Source organism: Carassius carassius, chromosome 35 (genome assembly GCF_963082965.1).
Source record: "Carassius carassius chromosome 35, fCarCar2.1, whole genome shotgun sequence".
Lineage (NCBI taxonomy): Eukaryota > Metazoa > Chordata > Actinopteri > Cypriniformes > Cyprinidae > Carassius > Carassius carassius.
In genome coordinates, this window is record NC_081789.1 from 28,512,040 (window position 1) to 28,524,388 (window position 12,349).

Sequence of the window (12,349 nt, forward strand, 5' to 3'; positions counted from 1 at the left end):
AAAGACAGAGGTGGGTGCTAATCAGCTTGGCTCGTGATTGGACACTCTTAAAAGATTAGCAGACAATGAATAGTCATGCCTTCATTGTGCATGCACTTGCATTTGCATGCATCATCTGCACCAGAGAGCACCATTGCATTTTTTTTATGGTATTATATAAATAAATGAATACTCTCAAATGCTTGCTTTAAGCCCAGTATGTATTTAAATGTTCTTCATGGATTGATTTATTTTTATATATATATTTTTTTATGTTATGGTTCAAAATAATTTCCTGAAGGGAGAATTCTGCATTATTTATAAAGCCCTTTAACACATAGACTTTTCCGGAAAATTAACGGTAAATTGCCGTAAAGAGATCATGTGTGAACAGGATCTTTTCAAAAATACCGGTAAATTCGTTCCGGCAATTAACCCGTATGAGAAGCTGTAACATTACCAGTAAATTGCCGGAATTCTGCTGTGTGTGAACGCAGAAGGAAAATTACGGTATGAGCACGTAAGAGTTCAGAACGCGGTGACGTAAGACGTCTACTCCGGGCCAATCATAACAATGTGACGCATTCACGCACTGTTTAAGAAAATAAAATAAATGTCATCCAACTGAAGCGACAGTGAAATTAAAGCACTTCTCCTTATCCGGACGAATGAAGAAATTTGTCATCATCTGAGAGAAACTGTTAGTGATGCAGTAACGTATGAAAAAATAACTGTTAACTGTCTCCGAGAGCAATGCATTCACAGGACAACGTCAGGTCATCAATAAACTACATAGGTAAAAACACAAACGAACGAAAAGTCGGAGCAGTGGAGAAGAGAAGAGTGCTGGACATTTGGCATCAACTTTCGGTTTGCCCCACAACTCACTTGAAGATGTTCAGCCCGTTTTTTTTCCCCAATTCTCCCAAAACAGCTTATACTACTGTTTCAGCTATTAAAATAGTTCAGTTTTGTATGTTTGGAGCAGTTTTTGATCGTTAAACAGGTCTATAAGTTTTGTTTTTAAAGCGGCCAGCACAGAGAGAGAGTTTACATAGCCTATGTTTAATCAGTTTTGCTTTCTCAAATCATCACAAATTGTCTAAAATAAAATCTAAAGATATAAAACAGTTCAAGCATGTAACGATGGTTTAACGTTAAGCCCAGATATATGTGCGCTATATCAAATATTTTGTGCGGAGAGTGCAAGATAAAGCACGCTTTTTTGGGACAGCGCAATCATATTATAAAATAAAGAAATATAAAATAAATAAAACAAACATACTTTCTGCCGTCTCGTCTTGAACAGGAGAGCTTACAAAAATAAACCGAAACTCAATGAATACATGCCTCACAGACATGATAAATATATCTATAGAAAGCTTTAAATTACTACTTAACGAAATAATAAAAATAAACAAACAAACAAAAATCTCAATACAATCATAATCCGTATAGAAGGCGCGTTTAATGAGGAGATGATGAGTCAGGCAACTTCATCCTTGCACACTGACTCAGAAAACACTAGTTTATTTGAATTAATAATTCAAATATATTTTTACTAATTCCCTCTGTCACATTCATGGTAATTACTTTTTCCGGTGCTTGCGACATCTTTTGAACTCAATTTGAACGCAGAACTGTTTATCTGCGCTGACAGACTATTTGATATGAATTTGGATCAGCATAGTCTACATTTGTGAACGCACCTTTTCTGCAGTGTCGCACGTCTTACAGACTGCAATTTACAATCGCAATTTCATTGTGCTATTAATCCTTTCAAGCCGATTTTCAATATATTGGTCTGCTCCCGACATCATCGGGTGTTTTATTAATGGTGAGTATAATTATTTAAACCAGTCGTCTATTACGATGTCTCCATAACAAAAGCAGTTGCATGAATACTAAAGTTTGAAACAAAAATGAAACCATCAACAGAAATACTGAACACGTATTACCCTCCATGTTTAAAAATACAAGCACAGCTGTTTAAAGGTTAATGACGTCACAGAATTTACCGGTATTTTGGAATGGATGTGTGAATGGTGCTTTTCCGGAATAAAGACGGAATGTCGTTGACTGTGTGAACAGCGCATTTTTGAATTTACTGGTAAAGTCGTTCCGGTAATTTTACGGCAATTTACTGGTATTACTCTGTGAAAGAGGCTATAGACTAGAAAAGACTGACAGTGTGTTTTTAAAATGCTGTGTTGCCAGGTTACCAAATCCAACAACAACCCTGATGAGCTGGGCGGCTTGGCCAATCAGCTGACCACAGAGTTCGGTGACCTGGCGTCCGAGGCCAGATGTGCAGCCATGACCGCCGAGAATGACGAGGTATCGTCACGTACGCTTCTCCTCTCTGGAGATTTAATGGCGTTTCCACATAATATTATAATTCACATGAAACTGACTCCATTTACTGTTACTGGTCTTACTGAGAAATGTTTGTGTTCATTACTTTACTTTTCAGCCGACCAAGCCCTCTTATTTTTAACTCCTCCCTCCAATCATCTGTCAAATAGAGACCTCTTTTGATTATCCAGTCATTTCCCGATAAATTAAATCACATCCCCACACTATATTTCTTGTTAACTATTCTGTTGCTCTCCGATATATGTTACATTACTTGTGTAAAATGAGCTACTTTGCATTAAGTTAATTCTTTGACTAGATCAGGATTTAAGGAGTTGACGGACAGGTGTTTTGTTCCTCAGATCGGCTCTCACATCAGGAAGCAGGTGTCAGAGCTGGGCTACAGCTGCACTGGTCTGGTCAGTAAAGCAGGAGCGCTGCAGTGCAGTCCAAACGACTCCTACACCAAGAACGAGCTCATCAACAGCGCTCGCAAAGTCTCCGAGAAGGTCCACACTAGATCTTCTCCTACTGGACATATGGGTGTCATGTCAGGCCTGAGCAGACTCCTGATGTCTTTCCTCTCTCTCTCAGGTGTCTCACGTGTTGGCGGCTCTTCAGGCGGGCAATCGTGGCACTCAGGCCTGCATTACTGCTGCCAGTGCTGTTTCTGGCATCATCGCTGATCTGGACACCACCATCATGTTTGCCAGCGCAGGCTCTCTCAACCGAGAGAACGCAGAGACCTTCGCAGACCACAGGTACTCCCTGCACCTAAACTACAGCACCCAGACCGCCCAGTCGACATTTAAGTGACCATTTTGTGAAGGGTCATGAAACACAACTATTGTTCCCACCTCAGATTTGAAGACTCCAAGCTCTACTGTTTAAGAGACAGGGATGCTTGATTGCAACAATATGCAGATCAGCGCAGATGCCTGGGATGTTTGTTAATGAAACCATTAAGAAACCAGAATCATTCACTTCCTAATCCTTCGGTTGACAAACTTTGAAGTTAGCTTGAAAAAGCCTGAAAAAGTATGAAACCATTGTAACAGCTTGATGTTTGAAGATTTTATTGTCAGATTGACGGAAATAAAGTCATACATGAAGACAGGAAAACGAATCAAATTTCAATCAGACGATATTAGACCACTTCAATCCCCAGTGACTCACAAGAAACCATATCAAACCTGTTCAGACCCAATTAAACCTCAAAAGATCGCTTTTCTAGGCATTGCTAGATTGTTTTAGCTGGATGTCTAACATGTTTTACCACATTGTCAATTTAAGTAAAACAAAAATGACCTCACTCATTACTTTATTATTAGAAGTAATCTGATAACATGTACTTTCCTTATGAAGCATTACAAGAGCTCTTCAGTCTTTCCTATCATATCATCTTTGTCTCCCCTGTATGTGTGTGTGTGTGCGTATGTTTGCGTGTGATATTAATGGTTGAGTGTCTCCTGTGGTTTGTCAGAGAGCACATCCTGAAGACAGCTAAGGTTCTGGTGGAGGACACGAAGCTGCTGGTGTCTGGAGCAGGAGCGAGTCAGGAGAAACTGGCTCAGGCTGCGCAGTCCTCTGTTAACACCATCACCAAACTGGCTGATGTGGTCAAACTGGGAGCGGCCAGTTTGGGCGCTGAAGACCCTGAGACACAGGTACTGACACACACTTCCTGTCCTGTCCTGTCCGCTTTAACAGGAAACAGAAACCTCTTCACATACAACACAGCTGACCTGCTGTCAGAACGCGCGTGTGTGTGTGTGTGTGTGTGTGTGTGTGTGTGTGTGTGTGTGTGTCTGTGTCCCCAGTGCTTGGCAACATTCTTGGCTTTCTGCTGTTGCTATGGCAACACTTAATACTTCATGGCATATTCTCAAAGCTTGTTCAAGCTGTATTGTTCAAGGCAAGGTTTAATCACACTTCGATCTCTTCGCGAGTTCATGAACATGATACAAACTTTCTCTTCAAGCCAGTGAAACCTCCATTACTTTATTTGTAAGATCTTAATTGTCACTTTGCACATTCAGCAGCTGTTCTGATTTCAGGGGGGTTTTTGTGTCCATACTGCAGTCATTACTTGTACCTTTGCTAGTCAGGATAATATACTGTTATGTGTCTGATACTTTAATAACTAGCATTAACATTTACACAACACCCGTCAGTTATGTGATATAGCTTTATATTTGCTGTGAGACTTCTTCATTTACAGTTCTTGTACTGATAACTTATTTTACTCATTTTGTCTCATGCAAGTGTGAGATAGACAGGCCTAGGGAGCTGCCTATGTAGGGGACACTTTAAGTCATTATGCTGCTGCAAAGTTTGTTTGAGAAGTCCCATAATGCCGCTGTGGTCTAAGATAATGTGTTGTGGTGGTGTGTCAGGTGGTTCTGATCAATGCGGTGAAGGACGTGGCTAAAGCTCTGGGTGACCTGATCAGTGCCACGAAGGCTGCGGCCGGCAAACCTCACGACGATCCTGCCATGTTACAGCTCAAGAACTCTGCTAAGGTAAAGACATCTCAGTCGTCCACAGCTAGTCCTCAGTCTGTGTCTGCCGGAGGCCTTTAATAACTGATCTCCATCAAACTGACTGCTCTGATTATTATGGGCTGCCAGAAAATATTAGGTCAGTCCTTTACAGTCCGCCTGACCCAGCTAAAGCTATAATATTAAGCTAAAACTATAAGATTAAACTACAATTTTAAACTTAAACTTAAAATGAAAAAATGTTGCCGTAGCATCCAAATGAAAAAAATAAGTTTACTAATAAAAATGGAAAAACATATAACAGAATTACTAAGATTTAAAATAAAATAAAAATTCTTGTTATTGCTATTGTTGTTTGTGTATTTTTCATTTAGTGAAAATATGCCTTTATTATCATTAAAATACATAATTGAGAAATAGATATAAACAGTCAAATTATTAAAAACTATATATTTAAAGAAAATTTGTATCTTTATTCCTAGTAATGATTTATAGTAAACTGATGACCAGTATTGGCCACTGTCTGGATTTAAAAAATGTGTCTATTATTATTTATTGCCTGATATCCAAATGAAATATCAGACTTAACAGACATCCATTTTTCTGTTCCAGGCTTCAGGCAAAGCCGTATAGACTTGTAATATTGGTTAAACTTCAAAATTATCAGCATTTCTTTAATTGTGCATTTATATCATTACAACCGATTATACAGTTCTTGCTTGCTTGAGTAGTTTGAGCATAGTTTTCAATGACATAACATCTTAAAGTCATAATGTGTAAGTTTTGATGTGTGCTGTTTCTGTGGGATCAGGTGATGGTGACAAATGTGACGTCTCTCCTGAAGACGGTGAAGGCTGTGGAGGACGAGGCCACTAAAGGCACACGAGCACTAGAGGCCACCATAGAGCACATCAAACAAGAGCTGGCTGTAAGAGACACGTTCACCTCAACTGTGCTGGGTGAAGAAGAGCAAGTGAAAAACCCTTGTGTTGATCACATGTTTTGCTGGTGTTCAGGTGTTTAGCGGTACAGATCCTCCTCCAAAGACCTCCACTCCAGAGGAGTTCATCCGCATGACCAAAGGCATCACGCAGGCCACGGCCAAAGCAGTGGCTGCTGGGAACTCCTGCCGTCAAGAGGACGTGATCGCCACCGCTAACCTGAGCAGACGAGCCATCGCTGACATGCTGCACTCCTGCAAGGTGAGACCACGCTCATGCTCAGGAGCATATGCACGGTCACCTCAACTTCATAAGGGAATCTCATTCCTCCTTAATCCTTTCATATGCATGCACTGCAGTTCAGTTGTTACAGTGTGTAAACTTCATTCAACAAAATGCAGCTCTTTCGGAATAATTCAAGAGCATGAAAACTTGTTTGTGAAATGATGCTGTAAACTGAAAATTACAGTGTTGTGTATATTTAGTGTATTTATGTATGCTACCGGTAGTTTTTTAAAGCCAAATTATTTAATATGTTTATTTTCAAAGCTTACATTATGCAACATGCAACTTCAATTCAACTAATAGTTGCTTATCATCTAAGAAGACAAATTAGTAGAGAGAATGTCCAGGGCAGAGTGTGGAGGTTTGGAATTTAGAAAATAATTTCCATATCGTTTGACTTTAGGGACTTTACTAGGGTCTTCTGGTGTATGTGTGTTTCTGTTAACCTGAGGTGAAACTCATGTTTCTGCTGTGGTGTTCAGCAAGCGGCGTTCCACCCGGAGGTGAAGCCAGACGTTCAGGCTCGAGCGCTGCGCTTCGGCTCTGAGTGTGCCACAGGATACCTGGGTCTGCTGGAGCACGTGTTAGTGGTGAGTGTCCACCCTGCCTCACACACACACACACACCTTTAGAGCTCCTCCAGGAGTCAGTAGAGTTAAAGCTGTGTGAAATGGCTGACGCAGCCTTTGGTCGCTCGCTGAAATGTCCCATATTTCACAAACTCACAGTATGTTTGTCACTCGATGGGTCAGTGACTGAAATATTTGTCTAAAATGTATTGAAGGGTAGTTAAAATATGATTAGATAACATTAGATGTAGATAATTATTTAAACGTATAAGGATTAGTTAAGGGATTTTGAGGTTGTAACAAGGTAACATTTCTATACAGGTCTGAGAAATTCATTTCTGTACTTTTTCTTCATTTATTTTCTGTTTTCCCCCTCTCTCTCTCTCACTCTGTGTGTGTGTGTGTGTGTGGGTTCACTGTGATAGCCGGTGAGTTAAAGGTGACTGACTGTGCGTGTGTGTGTGTGTGTGTGTGTGTTTTGTGTGTGTGTGTGTGCTGAACCTCTTAACATGACACATAAATAACATAATATAGTGTGTGCTGCAGTGCTTCTCAACTGGTGGGTTGTAGTTCTATATTTATTTCCATTACCGTCTTTTTTTTTTGCCATTTGACTTTGACTTATGATTTTGAAACTTCCTTTTTAAATGTTTTATGTAAATTTTGTCATGTGTCATCTATAGACTCTCGTGACAAAAAAAAATGTTATTCTAAATGTTAATAGAATTCAGTTTTGCCAGATCGTTTTACAGATATTAGACCATTTGTCGTAATGACAAATCTTCTAAAAATCCACCAGCCAACAAAACTTTGTATAAACCTTTTTGTGTACACCATATCTTGTGAAATTCTGCCCATAGGGGCCATTAAAAAAGAAAGAAAGAATCTGCAACCACAGATATTTAACAAAAATCCTGATACATTGTTATTTTTGCAGATCGGTAGTTGCACACTCTGTCTGTTTTCTTGAGGTAAAACCACTTGAGAAGCACTGGTAAAATATATTAATGTAGTAACTTGTGTGATTTTATTATCATGCTCATATTTCATGAAGGTGACATTTGAATGCATTATGAGACCTTTTAAATATAAAATATTAATAGCATCTTTATTAGTCAAAATGCTTTGTTACAGGTCTGTTACATTTGTCAAAGTTTTCAGAAATACAGAATGAAATGAAAGAATGGTTTGCAGAATCATTTAACATTTTGCCATTTGCCATATTAGACTTCTCTGTGTTCATTAATGAGTATTCTCCTTCGGTGTGTGTGTGTGTGTGTGTGTGTGTGTGTGTGTGTGTGTGTGTGTGTGTGTGTGTGTGTGTGTGTGTGTGACTCGTGTCACTGTGGGGACATAAATTGAGGTCCTCGTGGGAAAATAAGCTTATAAGTCATACAAAATGAGTTTTTTGAGAATGTAAAAATGCTGTGAGGGGTAGGTTTAGCTGTAGGAACGTTTGAGTGGAATAAACCCAGTCTGAAGCATGAGTCTGTCGGTTGAGCATCGTATTGGACACGTCAGTAGTCTTTTGATCCTTTGCATCTATTCATTCCAAATATAGTCACCTGACATTTAAAGAGATATGGTCCACAGGCTCAGAACATGGGAACTCTGAAGAGTGCTTCATGCTTCTGTTGGGTTTATATAGACAGACAGCATATGTTTGTCTGTGGGTGTGTTTCTGGTATTGTCAGTGTCATTCCCAGCATTCCTGCTCATGGCCAAGTCTTTTCTTAGCCATCTGTCCCAAACGAACAGCTCTGCTAATGCCACGCACCTGTTCCACTGTCACCAGCACCTCCCTGGAGGACACGCTGAGGACACACACACACACACACACACACACACACACAGAAAGCTCTGGATTCATTTCCTCTAGTTAACCGCATGAGTGTCTGACAGCAGTGAACTGTCTGTGAGGAGTTGAAGATGTCTTCAGTGTCAGATTGATTTAACAATCTCTTATTTAGGATGCTTTCATGTGTTTGAAGTCCTGCGTTCTCTATCCACAGATCATTCAGAAACCAAGTCATGACCTTAAACAGCAGCTGTCACACTTCTCCAAGCGTGTGGCCGGTTCAGTGACCGAGCTCATACAGGCCGCCGAGGCCATGAAAGGTACCACGTGTTTCTCAGTACACACACTCTACACAAGCCATCCCAGGTTCATTGGGATTATCTCCTGGCTGTGGGGTACTTCTTGCCCTCTTGTGCTTTCCATCAGCTCAGGTCAAGTGTCCGCTTCCAGTTCTGCATCATAAGCAGGGAGTCCAAGCAGGATTTATCAGGTTAATCCACTGAAAGTGATCTGAGAGCTCGGGTGATAATACACAGACCCTGATTTAACACAAGATGAGACACCAGGAGAATTTCTGTGGGGGTCTGTGAGGATTTAAAGAAAAAGGATGATTTATACTGTAGATGCCAATTCACACACAAAAAAATCTAGGTATCCAGTATTTATATGAGTAAAATAACATATTTAACATGATAGGATACTTAGACTTTCTGCTGCACATAAAGGAAATGATGTTCCTTTATGAATGTACACTGCCGTTCAAAAGGTTGGGCTCGGTGAGATTTTTTTAATAGAATGAAGCATTAAGGGATGCATTTATCAGAAGTGACATTTAAAAATGTGTATTCTGTAATGTACGATTGCCATTTCAAATAAATGTTGTTCTTTTCAACGTTCTATTAAAGAATCCTGATAAATACAATGTATCACGGATTCAGCCACAACTGTTTTCAGCTTTGATAATAATCAGAAATGTTTCTTGAGCAGCAAATCAGCATATTAGAATGATTTCTGAAGATCATGTGACACTGAAGTAATATAATTCAACAACAAATGACATTTTAAAATAAAGTGTAATAAAAACCAGCTATTTTAAATTGTAATACCATTTCACAAAATGACTGGTCAAATAAATGCAGCCTTGTGAGCAGAAGAGACTTCTTTCAATAACGAACACTTTCAATAATGAATAATCTAAGAATCTTACTGATCTTTCTCATACTAACAATTCAGAACAATATTTTTTTGTTGTTGTTGAATATTTTCCTTAAGCCAGTTATTCTCACTCCAGTCAGAACCTCAGGATTTGGAAACAAAAACTGCAGATAATCAAAAAATCCAAATCCAAACAATGCGGAATGTGCTCAGTTCAGAGGATGAATACAAGGAGGTCAAGATATAGCATTTAATTACAGGTTCACCGCAGAATCTCACACATGAGTTTGATTGGTTACGATGCTTTCTTTAGGTACAGAGTGGGTGGATCCTGAAGACCCGACCGTCATCGCCGAAAATGAGCTGCTGGGAGCCGCAGCTGCCATTGAAGCTGCCGCCAAGAAACTAGAGCAGCTGAAACCCCGAGCCAAACCCAAGGTGAGGAGACATTCACCACGTCCCTCAGCTGAACAGACACGCTATACTGCTTGACATTTACATTAGCTTGGAAAATCCCACTCAGTGCTCATATATTCTGAAGCAAATGTTCCCGATTCTTACGTGGCATAACTATTCCTGTTTGCATTGCCCAGTTTGGATTTGGATTTAAGGTAACACAAATCACATGAAATATGAATGCAGCATGAACTGTCCTCCATCATCATCCTCCTCATCATCCATACTGGAATGAAAAAATCATCGTGATGTGTTCATATGCATGTGAAAAACCTTAGGAGCAGTCACAATGTGATTGAAATGAATGTTTGCTCTGTTCTGATCAACAGGAAGCCGATGAGAGTCTAAACTTCGAGGAACAGATTCTGGAAGCAGCCAAATCCATCGCTGCGGCCACCAGCGCTCTGGTCAAAGCTGCATCTGCCGCTCAGAGAGAGCTGGTGGCTCAAGGGAAGGTATGAATGTGCACACACCTCACGGCTGCCCTCAGGTGCTGCTCTGGGACACTTCATCCAGAATGCCTGGAAATCATACACTTTGTTCAGTGTTTCTCTTTGTCTCTCTCTGTCAGGTCGGGGCGATCCGAGCCAACGCGGTGGATGATGGACAGTGGTCACAGGGTCTCATTTCAGCTGTACGTCTGTTTCTAAGTCACTGTCACAAGTAGTGCTCATTTCTTGAGCTTAAAGAGTAATTCACCCAGAAATGAATACTCTGTCATCATTTGCTGCCGTATCATTATAAACGCAAATTAAGATATTTTAAAGAATGTTCCAGTTATTTTTATCCAAAGTCCAAAACATCTGTGGTGTTGTGCAGAACAAAGTCAGTCGAGCAGGTTTGAAACCACAAGAGGGAGAGTAAATGATTACAGAATGGTCGTTTGTGGTTGAACTAGTACTTTAACTTTCTCTGTTTCTTCTGATAGATTTAGATGCAGAGGTTTCAGATGCATACACATACATGCATGAAGTAGTTTCTGATGAGGTGGATGTTTAACATATTTTGTCCATGACTCTAGGCCCGTATGGTGGCAGCAGCTACAAACAACCTCTGTGAAGCGGCTAACTCTGCTGTTCAGGGTCACGCCAGCGAGGAGAAGCTCATCTCTTCAGCCAAACAGGTGGCAGCATCCACCGCTCAGCTGCTGGTGGCCTGTAAGGTCAAGGCTGACCAGGACTCCCAGACCATGAAGAGACTGCAGGTCAGTGTGTGTGTGTGTGTGTGTGTGTGTGTGTGTGTGTGTGTGTGTGTGTTTGATAGATTTTGGGGACTTCCATTCAGTAGTTTTTGAGGTACATGTTTTGAAAGCCCCTTGTATTGAGTTGAAAACATATATGATCGTAATAGTGGAGGACAGATTGATACAGATTGGATTTAATACAATTCACCAAAAATTTGTGTAGAGAAAAGAATCCTCTAACATTAATACTCACTTACATATCACAATAAATGAACATGAAAACACTTTTTTTTTTTAAACCTTTTAAACATAAAAGTGTGGAAAAGCATTTCTTTCTGTGTGTTTCAATATGTTTTAAAAGTACATGTATATACTGAAGTTTCTTCAGATAAAAATGTATGCCAAGTGCATAAATGTAAATCCCTGAATTGTGGATAAGAAACTGACGTTAAACAATATATAATTATTAATACTGTGAAGTTGTCATTTTATTAATTTTTTAGGATATCCAGTATTTTAGACAACTCAGAATGGGTCAGATTGGTCCAGATCCTAATATAAGAGTTTTAAAACCATCATTTCCTCTCCTCATTTGTCACTGCAATGGTCTGACAGAAATAAACAATGACTTGCACCTCTCAACAAAGCCTTTAAATATTCAGTAACACAGTACACCCACAGCATCCCTCGTCCTTCACATGGTAAAGGCAGAGGTTTACATTTTAAACCTAATAACCCTGAGACCACCATTATATCTTAAGTCACAATAAACATCATACTGAATTTTCACACGCATGAAAAAAAACCTGGTTCAGAGCAAATCAGTAGCATGATTTGTTTGCAGATGATGTTTTGTCATTCAGACACTTATATCTACAGTATCTGATGCCCTTTTCTATTTTGTGGACTCCTGTGTGTGCTAAAGGTCCTGTGTGTTAGGAATAGACACAGTTCCATCATCTTGTCTTTCACAGTCCAGCTGTCTGATGTGTAATGTGCACTAATGAGTGCTTGTGATAACAGCTGGTAGCGGTCTGCAGGACATGAATCTGATTTATTATATTGACTTTCTGTTTAGGCAGGACTTTGATACCGTGGCTCCACCTCACAATCACTACTGCGCAGAC

At 39.9% G+C, this 12,349-nt stretch overlaps 1 protein-coding gene across 1 annotated transcript in view; it reads left to right on the forward strand.

Moving 5' to 3' along the window:
- LOC132116482 (talin-1-like) overlaps positions 1-12,349 on the forward strand; it is an 82,427-nt gene that overhangs the window by 64,477 nt on the left and 5,601 nt on the right. The window contains exons 41-53 of the mRNA XM_059525341.1: positions 2,197-2,316; positions 2,697-2,843; positions 2,929-3,095; positions 3,818-4,001; positions 4,731-4,856; positions 5,647-5,763; positions 5,852-6,037; positions 6,544-6,651; positions 8,643-8,748; positions 9,897-10,021; positions 10,369-10,494; positions 10,611-10,673; positions 11,061-11,243. Of these exons, the coding sequence (XP_059381324.1) occupies positions 2,197-2,316; positions 2,697-2,843; positions 2,929-3,095; positions 3,818-4,001; positions 4,731-4,856; positions 5,647-5,763; positions 5,852-6,037; positions 6,544-6,651; positions 8,643-8,748; positions 9,897-10,021; positions 10,369-10,494; positions 10,611-10,673; positions 11,061-11,243 (1,758 nt within the window). The remainder of the gene's footprint in view (positions 1-2,196; positions 2,317-2,696; positions 2,844-2,928; positions 3,096-3,817; positions 4,002-4,730; positions 4,857-5,646; positions 5,764-5,851; positions 6,038-6,543; positions 6,652-8,642; positions 8,749-9,896; positions 10,022-10,368; positions 10,495-10,610; positions 10,674-11,060; positions 11,244-12,349) is intronic.